This window comes from Osmerus mordax, chromosome 9, assembly GCF_038355195.1.
Source record: "Osmerus mordax isolate fOsmMor3 chromosome 9, fOsmMor3.pri, whole genome shotgun sequence".
Lineage (NCBI taxonomy): Eukaryota > Metazoa > Chordata > Actinopteri > Osmeriformes > Osmeridae > Osmerus > Osmerus mordax.
In genome coordinates, this window is record NC_090058.1 from 1,470,169 (window position 1) to 1,492,754 (window position 22,586).

General features: G+C 49.6%; 1 protein-coding gene across 1 annotated transcript in view; it reads right to left on the reverse strand.

Annotated features, from left to right (window-relative positions):
* Positions 1 to 1,718, reverse strand: part of LOC136949020 (latent-transforming growth factor beta-binding protein 2-like) — an 86,191-nt gene extending 84,473 nt beyond the window's left edge. The window contains 1 exon segment of the mRNA XM_067243212.1: positions 1,288 to 1,718. Within this exon segment, the coding sequence (XP_067099313.1) occupies positions 1,288 to 1,718 (431 nt within the window).
* Positions 1,719 to 22,586: the final 20,868 nt, after the last annotated feature.

The window sequence follows — 22,586 nt, forward strand, 5'->3', positions numbered from 1 at the left end:
AACTAACTTTGGCCTTTCTCCTGTGGTGCAAGAAAACAAGTTTGATTCAATATACAGCTGAGTTATTTTCTTTGCACGCTGTAAATATTGTTAAGTAGGGCACACAGACTCCAAACTCTGAATTCTTGCAGAGAAAAAAGAAAGATGTTTGTGGTTTGGGTGCTGTGTTTCTAGATGGAACGGGCCCCACAGTGTAGTTAGGACTGGAGGAACAGAGGAGTGTTGCAGCTCAAAGGATGACAATGGAACAGAATAGAGCAGATTGATGATAGACGGAGACCATTGCTGAGAAGGCTCTGTCAAACAAGTAATCATCATGTGTGTTTGTAGTGCTGGAACCAAGCAACAAAGCCATTAGATCCAGCCACGGGATCAAAAGTATCAAACAGGAGGGGTTGAAATCAGGGCACGCTAAATTGGCCAATCCAGTCAGGGCTTCTTTAACAGGCTTTACAGATGTACAGTATTCTATATGCTCTAGACCAGGGAGCGTGTTCACATCCTCGAACAGATGCTGAACCAATCACAGACCATCCTCACACTGCTCATAAAGTGGTCACATAAATTGTCCATATAAATAATGTTATTCTCACGGGGCATTAGGCTGTTATGAAATACTCAATACCATTTCATTTACATCTATTGTCTACAGCCACAGGTGAACTCATGCTGTCCTGGCTAATTATTACGCATTTCTCTTCTATGTGTAAGAAGTGTGGTTCATGGTAGTTCAGAACAGGCCTATAGCTGCAGGAGGGTCCCTTTAGCAAGAAGAGAGGACTTGAATGGAAACAACCAATCTGTTTGGAGTTAAGTAAGAAAAAGATTTTCAGCATTGAGAGAGGGCCGTCCGGAGAAACAGGTGTTTTTGATCATTAAGTGAATTTACAAATGTGCACCAGCCATAGGCTGCGGTAGAACCACTACATGGCTGTTGGCAACAAGATGGATCAACAGAGCTTAGGTATGGAGAAACACACACACAGTACACACACACACACACACACACACACTACACACACTACACACATCACAACTGTTGTGATGACAAGGAGAGAACTATCCAAATTGGGACCCTCTGGATTTTGAATCTAGGAAGTTCATGTCCTGCTATGCCATTCCAGTACATTCGGGTAATTGCCATTTATTCGATTGGAGAGACCAGACTCATTTCATTCATCATTTCATCACCAATGAGACGATTGTACAATCGTCACTGAAATGTCCTGGGACTATGGAAACATCCACATGTAACACTTTATTGAGACATTTGACTGAAATTCTTACCCGACAAGACGCCTAGTCTTTGATGAACTGTGTTTGTTAGCCTGTCTGGAACCGCTTCTGGGTCTGGCCTGTGATGACTGGTGGGTGCCCAGTTGTCTAGGTGTTCGTACCGCACCGCGAGCTCGTGTGGCTTTGCCCGCCATGCGAGCGGGGTGCACTTCAGGTGCACTTCCGTCACCTCGAGGTGGTGTGGCCACTGCTGCGTTGTGAGAAGACACCGGGGAATTTTCACTGGATGGTTTGGCGGGGACAGAGTCCTCGGGTCCCCGCATAGAATGACCTTGGCTTCTCGCTCGAGACAGTAGCTGGTCCCACATCACTCGGGCGCCTGCACCATCCTGCATGCCATCTGCTGATTCTTTCTGACAGTCACACATTCGCACAAGTGCTACGGAAAAAAACACTAGAACTATCATAAAAAAACGGTCCATTATGTAATCGAAATGTCTTTTTCAAAATTGCCGCGGAGGCTGCAGTCACACTTTTATCGGGAGCCAATCAAGAAAGTCGTATAATTTAACAAGACGATATCCTCTTTCTACATAGATATCTGTCCATAGTGAGCAAGTAAGCTTTCCACAGGATGCAACTTAGTCTATGCTACCTATCAACTAAAAAATTATAGTAAAAAAAAAAAAATCACCTTCGTTTAATGTGATATGTGGAGAAAATTATGCCAATCTCGGATAAGTATTAATCCATCTGTTATAGTTCATGTTTTCCCTGCGCGGTAATAGCACGGCCAGCAGAGCGGTTCCCGGGCTGAGCTGCAGCGCTGTTGCCTCGAAGTGAAAGTAGGCTGTTCGAGCGTGTGTCGTTCTCCCGTACATATGACCACCTCTTCGGTTCTGAAGTCACCGGGAATGTTTGTAGGGATTGCATGCCTTTTACAAGAAGGAACTCCCCCTTTCGTGGTCTTATTGATGCGTACACGCACTGCCTCACCGCGCCTTTCTATTTTAAAACCATGACAGCAGACACGTTTTAAGAACTTTTTAAAAACGTGTTACCACAAGAAACTACGGTTTCCGCACAGTGTACACTTCAACTTACAGTTAGCCTACGTTGTGCCCAACGCACGTGCGGTCCATCATTTGGACACTGCTCAAATCTTTAAGCGGTAAAAAAGTGATTTAAAAGATTTACTCATCTGCAACTTACACCGTCGAAGTTATAACTTGATAAACGGTGCAATAGATATTCTTACAAATAACAATGTAAAACAAGGGAAAATGTAGTTTGCTCACGGTTAAAGCTCAATTTCAGTTCTTGGAAAACTAGCGAGTTACATAACCGTCATCTCATTCATCTCATCTATGCGACATCATCAGTTTCCCCTCACTGTCTGGAAACAACACACATCAATACTCCCAGAAGTTCTTAAACAACCCAAAGAGAGTTGGCTGCCTCGTTAATTCAACCCACAAAGACGCACTTTGCCTCACATCCCAGAAGCTGCTGCATGCCAGCTCCATTCCTATTCACCGTGACGGGTTCCAGCAGTCAGACCAGAGGGCTAGCTTAGCGGCCCGCTGGGTCTATACATCCATCATGCGTCATAAATCAATACTGGTAATAAGTCTAACCCTTTGCAGCCAAGTTTAAAGGATAAACTAACAAACGTCATTAGATATCAGGAAATAATTTGTTGTTGTTTACCATAATACTGTCTACCATAATGTGTGAGAGTGTTAGGGAGAGCGAGCCAGATGTCTGTTCTCTTACAGTGCAGTACATGTTGCTTAGACACAGAGTCCTCCGGCCTCACCTCCAGCTTGTGTGGTTAGCCCAGACATTTCCAGTCTGGAGCTGAGCTGTGTACAAAACTGTAGCGGATTGAGTCTCTTCCTGCTCGTGGGAAATCGAATTAGAAAAGGGAGCTGTCTTACGATTCTCCTTGTCTCATACCAAACCTCTGGCCTGTTGTCTCTGGTCTCAGAGTGCACAGCTTCCCAAGAAGGACAAATACCAGACTTACAATGTACATACAAAGTATAGGAACAAACATACTTATGTATTACAGTTGTCAATAAGTATGACTAAGTACACTTCCAACTGTGTAGAAAAATATTAATATAATGAAGGATATACAGAGAGTCAGATGGCTGAGCGGTTACGGAATTGGGCTATTACCCAGAAGGTTGCCAGTTCGATTCTGGCTGTGCAAAATGACGTGTCCTTGGGAAAGACACTTCACCCTACTTGCCTCGGGGGGAATGTCCCTGTACTTACTGTAAGTCGCTCTGGATAAGAGCGTCTGCTAAATGACTAAATGTAAATGTAAATATAGTGTGGTTCATACATTTCTGTGAACTGACCTGAGTTAGGGTTAGCACCGCTAGGAGCTTCAAGGTGGTGTCTCTGCTGTGCCACTTCAGGGCTCTGGAAGGCTGTGCTTCTGGACAGCAACGCTGTGCTTCTGGACAGCAACGCTGTGCTTCTGGACAGCAACGCTGTGCTTCTGGACAGCAACGCTGTGCTTCTGGACAGCAACGCTGTGCTTCTGGACAGCAACGCTGTGCTTCTGGACAGCAACGCTGTGCTTCTGGACAGCAACGCTGTGCTTCTGGACAACAACGCTGTGCTTCTGGACAGCAACGCTGTGCTTCTGGACAGCAACGCTGTGCTTCTGGACAGCAACACTGTGCTTCTGGACAGCAACACTGTGCTTCTGGACAGCAACACTGTGCTTCTGGACAGCAACACTGTGCTTCTGGACAGCAACACTGTGCTTCTGGACAGCAACACTGTGCTTCTGGACAGCAACACTGTGCTTCTGGACAGCAACACTGTGCTTCTGGACAGCAACACTGTGCTTCTGGACAGCAACACTGTGCTTCTGGACAGCAACACATTGCGTGTGAATGGCGTGTGAATGGCGTGTGGATGTTTAGAGCAGACATGGACATTGTGAAAGTGCAGCACCTGGAGTGACTCTGGCATGAACAGCAGGAGATTCCCCCTGGCTGAGACGAGCCCGCTTTTACCAAGAGTACTCACTTACGACCGCTCTGGAAAGACAACCAAGACAGTCCTACTGGTTCTCAAGTTAAGAGACAGAAGGATAGCTGCATTTATGCAGTAAACAAGTCGTGCACGTCCACAGCTTACTGATAACAACTCTAAAGGTTATATGAAATGGCATGATCCTCTAGTGAACTAGTTAACTGTCTCAGTACAATAGTATCTCTGCAGCAGTGGTCATGTGAGAGAGTGTGCACCAGAGATGGGAAGTAACAAGGTACAAATACTTTGTTACTGTACTTAAGATTTTTCTGGTATCAGTATTGTACTTCACTATTTCTATTTCTGCAAACGTTTTACTTTCATTCCTTTTTTTTTAACACAAATATCAGTATTTTCTGCTTCTTACATTTTAAAGCCAGGCTCGTTACTTTAGTTTTAATCTTTAAACATGAGTGTCTGTACTTCTACTTGAGTGAAGGATGTGTGTACTGCTGCTATGTCTGGTGTGCCCATACGTGTGAGAGAGAAAGAAAGAGGGTGGGCTGTTCTTTCGCATCGGTCCCAGTAAACCTAACGCTTTGCAAGGCTGTGAACTGAGAGGCCATTGTGGCCGTTGTGTCTGTATGGGACGGCATTGTAGAGCTCCTGACTTGTCATATTCTATGAGTGTGACACCTTTTAATCAATTCTGCCCGGTGAACAAAAACCTTGAGGCTGGCCTGTCAATGGGGATGTCCCCAGAGAGAAGCCTTCGCGTTTATTTGGTCGGAGGCACAATGACTGACGTTCTGGTCACCATTAGAGTGCTGCCTGGAGTTCAGAGTTCAAGTGTACCCATTGAAAACCCAAACAGTATCATTACGCCCAGAAAGTAGGGCCCTCATTGTAACTGAGTATCAACAGTGCATTCTTAGCTGTGGCTCCAGAATTTTAAGTGTTCCGTTTGAATTGGCCTCTGTGAGAGCTCTTGATAGGGGAGACCAAGAGGGAATGTCAATCTCATTTACCTTTTGCCATTTGTACCAATGACTCCAGCCTTCTTTTCCTCTGACCAACGGTGGACACAATACAGATATTGTTCAGGCTGGACAGCAGTGAGGGACCAGGGAAAACGAGAACCAAATGTACCACATATATTAGCCTTGGGGACTCGTTTGACAGAACAACATTTTGCCACAGCCTGAATCGGATATGTGATCCATGAATGCATTTTTTTCTTAATTGAACATGACAGCTTCTATTTGGATCAGATATCACGGGAGTCCTCTGTTGATCCTGCCGCAGATTATAAAGCGTATGTTATACAGACACTCCCCAAGAGAAAGCAGCCGAAGATAGAGGAGTTGGTGTGATGTGCTCAGACTGAGCTGAGTTTCCTGGCCTGTGCGGAGGAGGTGCTGTCCGCTTGGTGTTACAGAAGTTGGTCACATGGGCGTCATTTAAGACAACCACTTTCACTGCTTCTTTTATGAGATACACTCAGACTCGAGTTCTGTCTTTATAAAACCGTGAGAGAGGTGGTGGGATTATGTGTGTGTGCGTGAGTGTGTGTGTATTGTTTAGTTTGCCAAATTGCTGCAGACAAAGTGGAAAAATGTATGAACTGTGTTAGAATGAGATTCCAGTAACACTAAAAAGCTACACAGACCTCACCACCACTGGCAGCATAGCGCAAGTATGTCATCCAACACTGGCATTACATCCACACAGCATTACATCCAACACTGGCATTACATCCACACAGTATTACATCCAACACTGGCATTACATCCACACAGCATTGTTTCAGCTGAAAAACTCTTAATTCATTTGAATTCTTTCAGGTTCACAAAGACTTCAGGGATGACGTGCTTCTTGAAAACTGTATATCAGGAAATGGATCAGATTGAGAATTTCCTTGTGGAACTCCCCCAAAACCTAACATTGCCTTAACGACAAGCCGCCCTTTGAAACTCTTAAAGCTCTATCAGTGAATAAGCATTCAGCCTCCACATCTCCTTGGCAAAAGGAGGGAGGAGGAGGGAGTCAGGTGGCTGAGCGGTGAGGGAATCGGGCTAGTAATCCAAAGGTTGCCAGTTCGATTCCCGGTCAAGCCAACTGACGTTGTGTCCTTGGGCAAGGCACTTCACCCTACTTGCCTCGGGGGAATGTCCCTGTACTTACTGTAAGTCGCTCTGGATAAGAGCGTCTGCTAAATGACTAAATGTAAATGTAAAAGCACCAGTGTCTTACAGCACACATGTCGGCTCCATCGCTAAGACCTGAGATATGCATGACTATTGGCAATGTCATAATGAACCAAGAGCCAACTGTATCAAGAGACCTAAGACTTCAAATCAGGAGTAACAAAAAGATTCACCTCATTGCCATGGCTGTAGCTCAGAGGTAGAGCATTTGACGGCAGAGTCAAGAAACAAGAGGAAGAGTTTCAAGGTTCAAATCCTTTCTCCTGTTTGTCGCTTTGGTTGAAAGTAAATATAACAACACACACGTTGTCGAGGCACACTGGATCGTTTCATGGGTTGCCGTTGTTTGGTAAACGTCTTCATGGTGGATGGTCCAGGACGCAGGCTGGTGGAGGTGGATCATTACTGTTTTAGTGTGGGCTTCCTGGACAGAGCTGAGAGACCTGATCCTGGTGTTTGGGGTTACCCTGCAGGGGCTCAGGGGGTTCGTTTGTGTTTCTTCTCTCCGTGTAATAAACCCTGTCCGTGGTGGACCGAGGCCCACCCTCTGAAGTCAGACACGGACACAGAGACACCCATGGAGCTGGGGCAGTCAGCCCCCTCCACCCTTCTGACCGAGTACTGACTGACCTCTGGAGCAGCCCAGGGAGAGAGAGAAGGAGAGAGAGAGAGAGGTAGACAGAGAAAGAACGATAGATGTAGAGAAAGAGGGAGAGGTAAAGAGAGAGACAGTGGTAGAGAGGAGAGGGAGAGGTAGAGAGAGAGACCGTAGTAGAGAGGAGAGGGAGAGAGACAGTGGTAGAGAGAGGAGAATGAGAGATAGAGATAAATGGAGAGAGAGAGGGAGAGAGATAGAGGATGAAAGATGAATGGAGAGAGGGAGAAATAGAGGGAGAGATAAAGTTGGAGAGATAGAGAGGAAGATAGAGAGGGAGAAAGAGATCGAGGAGGACAGATGAATAGAGAGAGGGAGAAATAGAGGGAGAGAGAGATGGAGATAGAGACGGAGATAGGCAGAGAGAGACATCCTGAGGGCGCCTGCCCTGTGGAGACAGGGCTATTCTGTGAGCAGGAATGTGGAGAACTGGAGGTAAACAAGGTCTCCCGCCGTCCCCCCCACTGCGCCCCCCCCTCCCTCCGACCCAAGCCCTGGCAGCAAAGCGCTCCCAGAGGACGTTCACCAACATAACGACCTCCTCCATTAGGAATGTGATCAGGGCAGCTGCCTCTCATTAGCATAAATCTCAATTATGAAGGTGCTTGAGATTTGATTGGTCCTCAGCGCCCTCCCCATTTTTCTCTTCTTGGTTCACTGGTTTGAGTAAAGTGTGTTTGGCCCAGGGGAGTGTGATCATAGGCAAGCAGGTTTACAGCCTGGGACATACATCACCGTGAAGGAGAGGCCTTCTCATGGTTTTAGTGTAACTTGTGTCTGTAAGATGAATCACATTAGAGCTGTTTAACATTAAGTCCCCCTCGCAAGCCAGTTTGGGTAAACATTTCCTGTTGAATCAGCCATAGCACCAGCTTTAAGCGTTTCTGAACGGACGTTCAAGTTACTATTTTAGTCATTCCTTTGCATGTGGCCGTGCAGTCGTCTGAAGGTGTCTGATGTAGTAGGGTTTCTTTACCAACAATGCACTGCATGATGTCACGACCCCACCATGATGAATACCGCTGGACAGGATTCAAAAGGCGGATCGCGCGAAAGGCCAATTAGGTTAAAAGAGACCCTGTCCGTGACATTCCACCAAGTCCACTTATCCCACAACTGAGAGTGCTTCCATTCATTAGCCGGCGACGCTCAGATTCACGGCAAATCAGTCTTGGTGTAAATCAGCTAAGGAACAGCAGTAACCAGTGAGTACATGTGGAGGAGGGAAGATACTATTACCAGTTACATGGTCCTTGGACAAGCCTTAATACTGACGGCCAGCTGTCATGTTTTGATTGTCTGGGCTTTGATTTTGCAGGGTCTTCACACCCTCCTCTGTGTCCGGTCCTGCCTGTCCTCCTGTCTCCAGTCCTGTCTGTCCTCCTCTGTCTCCGGTCCTGCCTGTCCTCCTCTGTCTCCAGTCCAATCTGTCCTCCTGTCTCCAGTCCTGTCTGTCCTCCTGTCTCCGGTCCTGCCTGTCCTCCTGTCTCCGGTCCTGCCTGTCCTCCTCTGTCTCCGGTCCTGCCTGTCCTCCTCTGTCTCCGGTCCTGCCTGTCCTCCTGTCTCCGGTCCTGCCTGTCCTCCTGTCTCCGGTCCTGCCTGTCCTCCTGTCTCCGGTCCTGCCTGTCCTCCTGTCTCCGGTCCTGCCTGTCCTCCTGTCTCCGGTCCAGTCTGTCCTCCTGTCTCCGGTCCTGCCTGTCCTCCTGTCTCCGGTCCTGCCTGTCCTCCTGTCTCCGGTCCAGTCTGTCCTCCTGTCTCCGATCCTGCCTGTCCTCCTGTCTCCGGTCCTGCCTGTCTTCCTCCTGTCTCCGGTCCTGCCTGTCCTCCTGTCTCCGGTCCTGCCTGTCCTCCTGTCTCCGGTCCTGCCTGTCCTCCTGTCTCCGGTCCTGCCTGTCCTCCTGTCTCCGGTCCTGCCTGTCTTCCTCCTGTCTCCGGTCCTGCCTGTCTTCCTCCTGTCTCCGGTCCTGCCTGTCCTCCTGTCTCCGGTCCTGCCTGTCCTCCTGTCTCCGGTCCTGCCTGTCCTCCTGTCTCCGGTCCTGCCTGTCTTCCTCCTGTCTCCGGTCCTGCCTGTCCTCCTGTCTCCGGTCCTGTCTGTCCTCCTGTCTCCGGTCCTGCCTGTCCTCCTGTCTCCAGTCCTGTCTGTCCTCCTCCCTCCAGCAGATGTCAGCTAGGGGGAGACGGCCGGCCTGCTCCTCGCAGCACTGGTCCTTGGCCTCTCCTCCAACCTAGCATGGAAAATCAGGGTCAAGCATTTTCCACATTAGCAACTTTACTACCCAGGAGGATAGAAATGGATATCTGCCGCGTGTAACTATGCTGGTCAAGCGCTGAACACAACGCACACTTATCTCTCCTCAACAAGGCCGACACTGCTGATAGCGTTACTTAGCTTCCTAGCTGACGGTGCTGCCTGAGTGAGGCTCGTCTGGGAGTCTGGGAGAGGCGGGAAGGGAAGAGAGATGTCTTGGTCTCCTTGCCGACCGTCTGGCATGCTTCGAATGCTTTTTCTATTTTTGACTCTCTTGGAATAATTGCTAAATGCGCAAACAATGAACGGGTGTTTTAAAAGACCAGAGGATTAGATGAAATGTACTAGTAACTTCCTGTAAAACAACAGCAGGCTCTTCAAGTCTCCAGTGTGGTTGAGAGGATACTGAGACCAGGATCCTCTACGTTTTCCCGTTCAGTCATTTCCCATTTATGAATGTCATAGAGACCATATAAAAGAGATTTTATATTTGAACCAGGACCAGTAAATGGTCTTTACCGTACATGAGAGCAAAATAATAGCGTTCACTTAATTGCTTGATTATATCCAGAAGTTCCCTCAAATTTCTGCGCATTTTTCTGACTCAACAGCACATGACCTCTTAATGCTGACAGAGAAAACGTAGACATGTAAACCGCTGTAAACATTTCCCCTGAATCCTAGCACACTCACTGCCCTGTTAACCCTGAATCCTAGCACACTCACAGCCCTGTTAACCCTGAATCCTAGCACGCTCACAGCCCTGTTAACCCTGAATCCTAGCACGCTCACAGCCCTGTTAACTCTGAATCCTAGCACGCTCACAGCCCTGTTAACTCTGAATCCTAGCACGCTCACAGCCCTGTTAACCCTGAATCCTAGCACGCTCACAGCCCTGTTAACCCTAAATCCTAGCACGCCCACAGCCCTGTTAACCCTGAATCCTAGCACGCTCACAGCCCTGTTAACCCTGAATCCTAGCACGCTCACAGCCCTGTTAACCCTGAATCCTAGCACGCCCACAGCCCTGTTAACCCTGAATCCTAGCACGCTCACAGCCCTGTTAACCCTGAATCCTAGCACGCTCACAGCCCTGTTAACTCTGAATCCTAGCACGCTCACAGCCCTGTTAACCCTGAATCCTAGCACGCCCACAGCCCTGTTAACCCTGAATCTGTAGAAGTATGGGACCCTGCAGCTTATTCATGCAGGCAACAAAAGTAACCTACTGGCCTTTCAGGAAACACATGCCTTTGTGGTAGCACTGCTTAAACACAAATTACAGTTTGCTCTTCCAACAGAGATCCAATGCTCCACTGACTGCAGGCCTGCATTGACAGTAACTGTGATCCACTATGGCTGAGAACATGTTTTGTAATCAATCTAAGGCTGATGGATTCACGGTGCTTGCTGTACATTTACATTTAGTCATTTAGCAGACGCTCTTATCCAGAGCGACTTACAGTAAGTACAGGGACATTTCCCCGAGGCAAGTAGGGTGAAGTGCCTTGCCCAAGGACACAACGTCATTTGGCACGGCCGGGAATCGAACCAGTGACCTTCTGATTACTAGCCCGATTCTCTGACCGCTCAGCCACCTGATTCCCCTGCCCTGATTCCCGTCACCTGATTGTGCTGTACTCCCAAGCCCACCCCTCAACAGTTCCCCGAGATGATAACCCGGCATGCGACAGAAGGAATGAAACAAAAGTTAGTTGTCATTCTGAGTCGCCTGTTGAGAAATGCTTGTGAAAGATCTGTTTACTTTCACTGCTGGGAAGGAGATGACACACACCTCAAGTGGTTGACTCACTGATGACTGATACTCTCTCACACGCTGTGTCACTGCATTAACTGGGCGTAAGTCAGCTAACTGGAAGCCTTTCTGGCATGTGCTGCTTCAAAGAGAGACCCTGACCTGATAATTTGATAATGGGTTGAATTACTGACGGTGGTAAACAGCAGAAACAGTTTCCATGCCATGTATTCACTACTCCTGGGTAACTGTTGGTCTTACATGGTATCATGGCTGATTATCTGCTAACCAGCTGTCATGTGATCTTTTCGCAGCCAAATTGCCAGGCCCCCCGCCCCCCCCACCTTGTGAATCCAATTTGGACTGAACAGGGTCCTATTAAGCATGATGCATGTATAACCATTAAAGCTTACTGAGCTAGTCTACTGAGAACCGAGCTGCAGCGTGTTGAGGCAAAACAGGACAACAATTAGTCTCCAAACCAGCTGTGAGAGACCCTGTGAAACGCCTCGCCGCCAGGGGAGGCGCGGAGCTGTCCCGTATCCAGAGGTCAGTGAGGTAACGTTTACAACACCAACTTCCTGGCAAAAAGAGACACTGTATTAGCATTCATGAGCATAAATCAATGAAAGTGTTCTGGCCATGTGATTCTTGTTGAGTCCACAGACAACGGATATTAGTGTGGCAGACAGACAGACAGGCAGACAGACAAAGATTGACAGACAGGCGGGAGGGCAGGCAGAGTTATTTTCGGAGCCTCAGACAGATGTTTGGAAAAATAGCTCCATTTATCAGGCCTTTTATGGCACGTCTTTGAACCTCCTTTACATTTTCAGTCAACCTGTCTCAGACAGAATCTGCAGGCAGCTCAGTGCTGGCGAATATAAACTCTCTCCTTGCTGCTCTAATTGGCAGAACCACAGCTCTGAAAGAGCACCGAACAGTCATCAAACGTCTTCTGTTCTGAATGTCAAAATGAAAGTGTTCTTTTAAGGGGTGATTCCAGCTCACAGCATTATCTCCAGCTTCATGACCCAATCTGGGACTTCCATGTCCCTTAACAAAACATTAGGGAACTTTTTCCCTGGTGTGTCTCATTGCTACCCTGCTAATACATCTCTTTCCACAGGGAGAGGTGGGGCAGGGCCTGCTGTTGTGTAATGTCGTCCACACACACCAGATCCAGGCCGACAGAATGCAGTGCACACACACATCCATAGACACACACACACACATCCGTAGACACACACACACACACACACACACCGTGGGAAGGGTTAGGTCATGGTACCACACGCCCCAGTGGGCCTCCCACATTGTTACCTCACGGAGCAGCAGGCCAAGGAAACATGACAAATAAAACAGTAAAACAATCACACTCAACAAACACAATTTCTTCAGGAATAGTAACAGGACATACATTTGTTGTATATTGTCTTTAGTCTCTTATTTATTTAGCAGAATGCTTTGATCCAAAGCAATGCACAGGTCAAGGGGGATTTGAACCTGCTTCCTTTTGATCGGCAGTCAAATTGCTCTAACCACCGAGCCACCAGCTCTCTGTAGAGCTGAGGGAATCCTCCCGAGGGGGGGCTCAGAGGAGGCAGGAAGAGGGGCTGTAGTGTCCAGGCTCAGCCAGGCTGGACACCCAGCGGGCTCCCAGGGCCAGTCATCAAGGAGCCATGTTTTAATGAGGCTGCAGCCAGGCATGCTGTTGCTCAGCCCCAGAACCAGGAGAGGTGAGGTCAGAACCATGTTTAAGTACATGCAGCCGCACACTCAGTCAGCCCCCAGAATGGGGATATGGTGTCTGGCCTCCGCCCGGCCTCCGCCTGGCCTCCGCCCGGCCTCCGCCCGGCCTCCGCCTGGCCTCCGCCCGGCCTCCGCCCGGCCTCCGCCCGGCCTCCGCCCGCCCGCCCCCGCCTCAGAGAGGGCACGTGTGTGGGGAGGGTTCCTGAATGAATCGGTTGACGTATTACACGGGTGAGCTGGCCTACTATGTCATGTCATGCTGTCCCTGATAGATGGTTATGGGGCGTCTCTCCCCCCTAACCCCCCCCCCCCCCCCGGCTTCTCTCACTCACACATTAACACCAGATGTGCTCTGTAACCTTCACCCCTGCCTGAAGACTTTGAGCAACTCTCCCTGTACAGTGGATCCTCAGTGAAACACACAGTCAAGGTTCCGGGAGAGAACACAAACAACTGTGCTGTGTAGAAATGGGATCAGCTCTCGTGAGGATTGATTTACAGAGTGTGCGCTAACGTCAGCCGGTGTGTCCTCAGTCTCACATTCCATCGTCTTGATCATAATCATAATTCCTCCTGTGTGTTGTTTCATGAAGGTGACCCTCTCAGGGGAAGCGTGACAGCTGAGGAGAAAGGCACCTTGTAACGGATTCAACAAATATCAGAAGCTGTGAAAAAACAAGATCATGTTTCGAGACAGTTGTTTCGAACATGATGTGCTGAACCGGGCCCGCTCATGGAATGTTGGCAGTCAGTGGGCAAAGAGGAGAAGCCAGGAAAATCAACCAGTGTGGATACACAATCCAGTCTCCTTCTCTCACTTTATGCACACAAATCATCCAATAACACGTTATCTGGTCTGAAGGATAGGAAGGCTTGCTCTCGTTTTATACGTCAGTTAGAAGTTTCCATACAATCTGTGCACATCCAAGGTTTCCTTGGATTAAGACGCTGTAAAATCAGGAATCACATTATTCAGGGGATGAAACACGTACAGGATTGCCAAACACAGTCCTGTGACACTGACCAATCTCCTTTCACCAGTCAGGATGTTTCCAGTGTTCTCAGCCTCCATTAGAGAACAAACACAGACTGTGTGGTGTTTGGCAGCAAGACGGCGAACATTCGGAGGGAAAACCTCCTCAGGTCAGCAGGCAGGAAACTGGATGGCACTACTCTCCGAGGCGGCCATGTTTGTGTTGGTACTCCTGTTCTCCACGCTGTTGTGTTCTGTCTCTCCTGTTGATAGTGTGTGATGAGAGGCTGGGTCGTTGTTGGCTGTGATCAGAAGCAGAGAAGGCCAAGCATCTGTCCGCCATCTTGGCTCAGGACCGGCTCCAAGTTTGCTGCTACGAGGTTCAGTTTCCAAGGTTCAGGTCTTCAATTATGACTTGATGCATCCCATATAGCCCTGCCGATATTTCACGGGGGAGAACTTATCAGAAATGTATTGATTTAAGGAAATAAACTTAATTGGATTGAGGAAGGCCAAACCACATCTGGAATGAACATGTGGACCCCAGTTGGACCGCAGCAACAGAGAGGAGAGGACTTGGTGTTTTGGCAACAAGTGAATGGCCAGTCTTTTAAACTGAGGAAAGAGTGTTTGACGATTACAGATAAAATGTGGTTAGAGAGATGTGTGAACAGAAGAAAGAGGATGAAAATAGAGAGAGAGAGCGAGAGAGAGAGACTGTGAAAAAGGAGTGCAAGAGAGAGAGAGGAGAGAGGGGAGAGAGACCTTCTGGCAGACTGGATCCTCTCTACCTGGGTTGCAGCCCAGTCCACATGAATCAAACAAAGCAGGCAGCTTGTCAGCCTCCTCTGTGTATCAGTGCCTTAAATATGTTCAGTTCATTACCTCATGCAGGCCACACTGGCATTCCAAGGTATCGTGTCTGTCTCTCCCAGACATCCGTCATGATTGGCTAGCTGCGTTCTATTCACATCACTTTGATGCCTTCACCGGCAATCACCAAGCAGAGGATCCGTTTGTCGTTGGTTAAGTCATCTCCAGATGTGTTTTACGTGTTTGATGTTTGATTCATGGACAATTGTTATATTTGGGAGCCTCTAATCAGTCTAGATGTCTGATGCGTGAGTTTCATTACAACAATTCTTTATTTGCAAGCTTCTTTCAACTAAAGATTGAACATTTCCTCTTTGGTAACTGAAACTCGGTCTCTGAATAGCATCTCTACTTGTTCATGGAAAAGATTGTTAAAGTAGCCAAGTGGTCATCATAGCTCAACCATGAAGGTAGTTGTTAAAAAGACAGATCTGTTTACACATTTCTCTTCAACATCACTGGTCCAACAATGTGACGATCCTCCAAGGAGAAAGACTGCTCTCGCTTGTCGTCCAATCACCATGAAGGAAAATATACAACCGGGTCCCAGCTCAGCTCCCACCCTGAACTGAGTCAACAGGCTCGGCCATGTCTGTGTCCAGCCTCGTGTCCACACATGGATCTGGCCTTTAATGTCCTCCCCAGAGAGTCCTGCATGGTATCCTCATCATCCCTCTGGGTGGCTGACACTTTCCAACAGGAAGAGGCTTCTGCACTGACCCGCAGCACTAACAGAGAAAGCAGAGAGGAGAGAGGATCGTGACGTCACATCCTGTTCTGGCAGAACTGGCATCTGGACTCTGGGAGCGACTCCATGACCGCAGGGAGGAATGGTGTCACTGTGCTGAGAGACACGGGAAGCTATTGGGATCTGGTGGTTTTGGCTCTGATACTACTAAACTCCACTACCTCAGAGTGATGTGGGTTTGCTGTTTACGTCAGGTGCTCCAGTGTGCTGGAACTTCAGGTAGGCTGAGAGGCAGACAGGTCTGTCTGGAGTTACATCAGCCTGAGCACCAGAGCTCTGGCTCTTCCTCAGGGAGAGGAGAGTCCACCCTCATCTAGACCTGTGTTTCTCAGATGGGGTACGCGGAGGTACTACAGGGGGTATGCGAGAGAAAGTGGAAAATCGAAAAATGCAAGGGTAAATCAAGAAAATATGGGTATAAACATGCATTTATACTATTTAAATACAGGTATTGAAGGTGCTTGGATTAAGAAATCAGGAAAGGGGGGTATTGAAGCTACAGTTTGAGAACCACTCAGCTATATGATGATTGGGCACGGCTACGGCAGCAGCTAATAGGATGCAGTCAATCAAACGGTTAGTCTGAAGGGAGTGTGGCCCTCACCCAGCTGTCACCAGGGTGGTCCCAGCCCACCCGCCCAGCCCGCCCAGCCCGCCCAGCCCAGGACCTGCAGCCTGCTGAGGGCTTGGCAGGGGATCCACCCCCTGGCCTCGACAGGAACACACTTCACTCACTCAGCAGTTTCCAGTAGGTGTTCTCCCCTCCATCCCTCCACCCCTCCATCCTCTAGACAGACCTCTTTCTCTCCCTCTCTCTATGTCCCTCCCTCCCAGCAGAGGCCTACACATCCTGTGGTCTTCCTGGTGGAGGTCTGGGTACACACAGCGTGGCACAGTGCCAGTTCAGCTCTCATCGCTGCCAGGCTGAACGCCAGGCAGGGGGCTTTTCTTATTTAGTCCTTCCATCATCCAACTTTGATGCTCCAATCCTTCTTCTTCTTTTGCCCATCATGCCCTCTCTATATCCACTGTGCAGAGGCAGGCCAAACTGGGTAGAGGCAGGGTCGAGGCAGGGCGGGAGGGTAGAGGCAGTGAGGGTAGGTAGAGGCAGGGTCGAGGCAGAGACAGGTCAGTCACTCTGCCAACCTCCTTCACCTGGGGTGCTGCTGACAAGCCCCGGTGCTTCACTCAGACTGGACGGTTTCCAGACATTAACCTTGTTGTTGTGTTCCTCGTTGAACACTTCTGTATAACGTCAGGTCCTGTCACTGGAAGAACAGGAAAACAACATGAGTTACTGTGTCACTGACTGGATGATCACACGGCTTCCCGGACAGAGGGCGCTCAGCATGCTCAGACAGCCAGCACAGCTGCCTCCACGCCACACACTGTGGTCCACCGCCATGGAAACCAGGCCGAACCACTTCACGAGACGGTTGAGGTAATTCAGACCAATCACGCCTGTTCCCAGAGACCAGGATTTACACCTCACTAATTTATGAGGCTAAATCTAAAACACAACCAGTGACACTCTGAATTTCCAAAACTTTTGGTTTCTCATCTGGCATATTTACTGTGTTCTGACGTTCCTGAAGAATCCCCTTTCCGAGGACTGAGCCCTGACAAAAAGGAAGAATCGAGCAGTGTGTCAGGGAGGGGAAAACACAGATAAAATAAAGAGAACAGCACCACAATAGAAGCTCAGTCCTCCAACTCTCTCCCTGCTGCAGTCTGACCGGATGTATCCACTCTGGACAGTGTTTGTCTTGAGGCTTAACCACACTGGCTGATGAGTAGCAGTGCTCTCTGGCCAAGTGGCCTGCATCCCTCTGCACGCCTGCGGTAGGAAAGAAGGCCTGTGCCAGGCTCGTTCCCGGGCAGAGCCGGCCAGCACCTCTGGGATGCGGACAGCATCCAGTCGGCCCTGGTTCTGCTTTCCATCGCTCTGAACGTCCCCTCGGGGTCGTAACTCCAGACAGAAAACCACCGTCGTTACTCAGAACCCACAACGCTGGCTCTGACTGGGGCCTTGTCCGTGACCCTTCCCCCTCGCCCCGCCAAGCCCCCGGTTCAGCACACACGCCAGGAGAACACGCTTTAAACACGTCTCCCACCATGAGCCAGGCCCTATGTGAAGTGTTTTCACATGCGTTTGCGGTTAAAGGGACAGTTTGACATGGCGGTGTTTACGAGGGCAGGCAGAAACACTGCGCTGTTCTGCTTTGTTTGTTTTACACGGGTCCCGTTCCCCACGACCAGCGTGGACTCTTCTTTACAGCCCATTTCTCCCTGATACGGGAAAGACCATGTCGGAGGAAGGGGGGAGGGGGGGTTGTTCATCAAACAATGGAAGGGTCTGCTTCAGAGACCTGGGTAATGCACAGGAAATATGAGGACTGTAAATGCTTCCCGACACATAGAACATAATACGGCTGCACATCCCAACAGGACAACTAACCCCATGAATCAAGGTGGCCGTCTCCAACACCATATATAACACAGACAGGCCCAGACCTGGGACCACTTCATCTCCTCCAAACTGCTTCTCGAGGATTCTCTCCGTTCCTCCCCCCACCCCCCCCCTCAGGTTTTGGATGAGGCAGGATGAAAGATTTTGAACATGTCTGACCTCACCATACACCAGGCAAGCCGTAAGGTTTATGTAATTTTGGAAAGAGGCGTAACATACGACATGTTGTGTTTTTCGAGGAGACAGATGTGTAGCCTCTTTCTCTGCGTTTGTCAAACGACTCGAGCCAACACATCTCTCATACCGCCGAGAGAGCGAACACAGACAGCTCTCTGTGTTCGTGTGTCTGGCAACACAACTATCCAGTTGGTGGGCAAGTCTTCATGAGAGAGGATGGAGGGGGGGTGAGGATGGAGGGAGGGTGAGGATGGAGGGAGGGTGAGGATGGAGGGAGGGTGAGGATGGAGGGGGGGTGAGGATGGAGGGGGGGTGAGGATGGAGGGGGGGTGAGGATGGAGGGGGGGTGAGGATGGAGGGAGGGTGAGGATGGAGGGAGGGTGAGGATGGAGGGGGGGTGAGGATGGAGGGGGGGTGAGGATGGAGGGAGGGTGAGGATGGAGGGGGGGTGAGGATGGAGGGGGGGTGAGGATGGAGGGGGGGTGAGGATGGAGGGGGGGGTTGTGAATGACGGTGAGGTAGGAGGAACGGGCTTCCCTCTGGCTGTAACGCTTCTGGCTGTCATGAGGTCAGCAGGAACAGCCTCCAGTTCTCCAGGCTGGCCAGTGCCCCGACGGCAGTGATTGCTTCCAGGTCTCGCTGCCAACAAGACAGAGAGCTGAAATCGGAGTATAATCGACGGAGGTGAGGAAAGCGACAAAGGCAGGGTGAGAAAGAGAGAGCAAACATGGTCTTTAATCAGCAGCATCCCTGCACCGGGTCACATTCCTTCCTCCTGCTGATGGGCCAGAGATCCTTCATCGCCCCGCTCCCTCAGCGGCGCTCTGGGTTCCCCACAACGTCATTCTCACAACCACAATGTCACCATGTCGTAAAAGGACGCAACGAGGGGCCTGAGCCTGCCTCGAGGGGCCTGCGAGGGATGAACCAACAGTAAATACACACTCAAAGCCGCTCACTCGATCCATCAACCTGTCAAAGCTCCGCGGGCTGGCAGGCCCTTCTGCGCCGAGGGAGCAGGACTCTGATCTGTTTCTGGGGGCCGCGCTCCACGCTGCAGAGGTTTGCCAGCGGCTGGAGCCAGGCAGAAAGGGCCAGTCGCACGTAACATGAAGTCAGTTAATCTTGTGAGGAGGAGAGTTCCTGGGGAGAGGTCTGGCTGAGCCAGCTCCTGGACAGCGCCCGTCCTGACAGTCAACACTGATTCAGACTGGCCCCTCAATTGGCCCAATCAGCTCTGATGATGAGTTCCTGCAGCCAATCCAGTTGCCAGTTAATCAGCACCGTCCAATCAGGTAATGAGAAGCCCATGTTTGAATGAGAAGCAGAGGGCCCTGGGGGCGTCCAGCAGAACATCAGTCATGTTGTCTGAACGGTATGTTGTCCTGCCACACTTGTGTTCTCTCTCCTGTAAACGAGTTGTGTCTGCGGACAATTATCCTTCACCGGACCAGCAGCCAAACACACGGACAACCCCTCCGAGGCAGAGCAGAGGAGGAAACAAACTTTGGAGAGTATTTTCTCGCATGCGGAGAACCGTCCATTATTTATCGTCCCTCAGGCTGGAGCTGGTCCAGATCTGAGTCTGTTCTAGTGGCGACACTTCACACTTGTTTTCGGAGAACTGGCAGAGGCCGGAGACAGGAATCCCTGTCGTTCCAAATAACTCTACGAATTCATCGAGTAGATGTGGTTGTTCCTCAAACACATCATGTCCCAAAGGAAAGGAGCAACAAACAATGCTTCCAGGGACATGACCGAAGACTTCCTGAACGATCGCAGGTCCTTCCTTATCTCAGCATTCCGTTTTGGAATCTGAGACAGTCCATTATGCTAATATTCTGCTGCATGCCAAGACTGAAATCACTGGACTCCTGTCTCCAAGTGCTTCAAGATGGCTTCCTTCCTGGTGCCAATGTGCCTCACAGGACAATGGGGGAGAGGCGGCAGAGAGATGGGGTGTGGAGGGCCAGGGTTGGGGCTAGGGGCTGGGGCTAGAGGTTGGGGCCAGGGTTGGGGCTAGGGGCCAGGGTTGGGGCTAGGGGCTGGGGCCAGGGTTGGGGATAGGGGCTGGGGCTAGAAGTTGGGACCAGGATTGGGGCTGGGGTTGGGGCTAGGGGCTGGGGCCAGGGTTGGGGCTGGGGCTAGAGGTTGGGGCTAGGGGCCAGGGTTGGGGCTAGAGGTTGGGGTTGAGACTAAGGGCTGAGGTTGAGGGCTGGGGGTCTAAGTAACTATATGGGAACGAGTGGAGCTGAGGCGCATTTGTTTTCAAACGTTAATGAGGTGTGTCCCGTAAAGTCACTGAAACAAGTCAGAAGGTAAACACAATCTGTTAGTGTGTAATGATGATTTACTTTTATGCTTTTCTACATCTCCTAATTCTCTGGATAAGAAGAGGACATAGAAGGCAGTGTGGCTCAATTAAAGGAAATTCCCATAATCAAAGAAAAAAAGTAGACTACATAAAAAAAGAAACTGCCTCAGAGTCACTCTCACATCATTCAGTGTCAGAGCGCTCTCCCAACAACGCTGGGCTGTGATGAAGCCACACTGCCCTCTGGTGTCTACGATGATATCACACCCAGGAACGATCATCTAGTGTCATCAGGACATGCAGCACATGCTGCTGCAATCCAGTCATGATCAAGTTTACGTGGTAACTAAAGTTGATCTATGAGGATGACCTTTCTGCTCCCCTGAGAGGACCAGGCTGTCCCTTGTAGCATATGGCACACAGAAACCTCACTCTCCACAGAACGATCCTGACACGCAAACTCTGAACGAGGCCTTCCCCTGTCAGCACCTGCAGGCTGGCCTGTCACCCCAGCGACGCAGACGGGATATAATAATGGAGGCCAGGTTACTGACGTCCTGCTCCCTCTCTTTGATTGTGTCCAGGCGTGAGAGGGGTCTACAGCACGTCAGACAGACCCAGCTCTGACAGAGCGAGACTGTTCCTGTTAGGGTCCACGTCAGATGGAGGAGAGGGCTGAGGGCCCCATGCAGTCACGTGCGTTCAGACAGACCTCTGGGTTCCATCCCAGTCACGTTCTGCATGCTGGATCCTGACTGAGCTGCTGCTGCTGAGAGCAGGAGGCTCCTGCTGCTACTGGCCATACTGACCATCCTCCTCCATCTGACATGACAGGCACAGACAGATAGGCAGGCAGACAGGCGGGCGGGCAGGCATACAGAGACAGACAGACAGGCAGGGAGACAGACAGGCAGGGAGACAGACAGGCAGAGAGACAGGCAGGCAGGCATACAGACAGACAGGCAGAGAGACAGGCAGGCATACAGAGAGACAGACAGGCAGAGAGACAGGCAGGCATACAGACAGACAGGCAGAGAGACAGGCAGGCATACAGAGAGACAGAGACAGGCAGACAGATAGGCTGACAGACAGGCAGAGGGGTGAAGTCTGGAAGCAGTTGGACTGGTAAACCCTGGATCTACACGTCCTGACTTCATCTGGAACAGAAATGATGAATCAACTATTTTCTTTGATCATGGAGACACTAGGAAATTCTTAAAATCTAATTTATTTTTTGATTGATTGTGTAGACCAGCCATTCCCGACCTTTTGTACTTAGCGGCCCACTTGCATAGCTCAAATATTTTTGCGGCCGCCCAGCACATCCGTTCACTTAATTGGCGCTTATCAAACATGTTTAACACCACGGGAGCCAAACAGTTCGCTTTCACGTCAAGTTATTTGAGCGATCAAAGAAGACGAAGGGTCCATCAGCGCCACAGTAAGCACACATTGTAAAGAGAGGTAACCTGCGGAACTACCACGGCCAGGCCATGGTCTAGAACTTGGTGACTTTTAATAACCAGAACATGTTGTACACCCTTAGCTATTGCTCTCATTAACCCTACACACGGCTTCTTGCTTTTTTTCATCGACCGATAACAGGTCGCCCTCACGGAGATCTCTCCCGTTTCCAGATTTTTGTAAGAAACTGAGAACGACATGTTACATTACATTATCCATAGGGAACAAATATGACATTTGTGAATTATTTATGTGAGTAATGACTAGCAAGCAAGCTGACAGCTAATTGAGTACAGTATTATAATGTAGTAAAAAAATTAGCTGGCTAACCTAGCTAACGTTTCTGCACAAATACTAGATAGCTAGAGCTAGCCTAACGAGCTACCTTTACTGTGAGTTAGGTAAACCTTACCGTAAATGTATCTCGAAACGTACACTTTGAACCCCTGACCAATGAGTGACTGAAGCGCGTTGATTGAGGAACTATCTTATAGAGCAGCAGGCCTTGTAAGTGGATTTCACATTGAAAGACAGAATATTTTCCATCACTTTATTTCCATAATCAACCAAGGATCTGCAGTGCAGAGAACCCAAACATTCAGAAGTGACGGCCAACAAGCTTTGCCATTTTACAAATAAAAAAAACCTCATCTCCAACTCATAGGCAACTATTTCACAATTTTTACATTGATTAAAATCCCCAAATAAACCCCAAC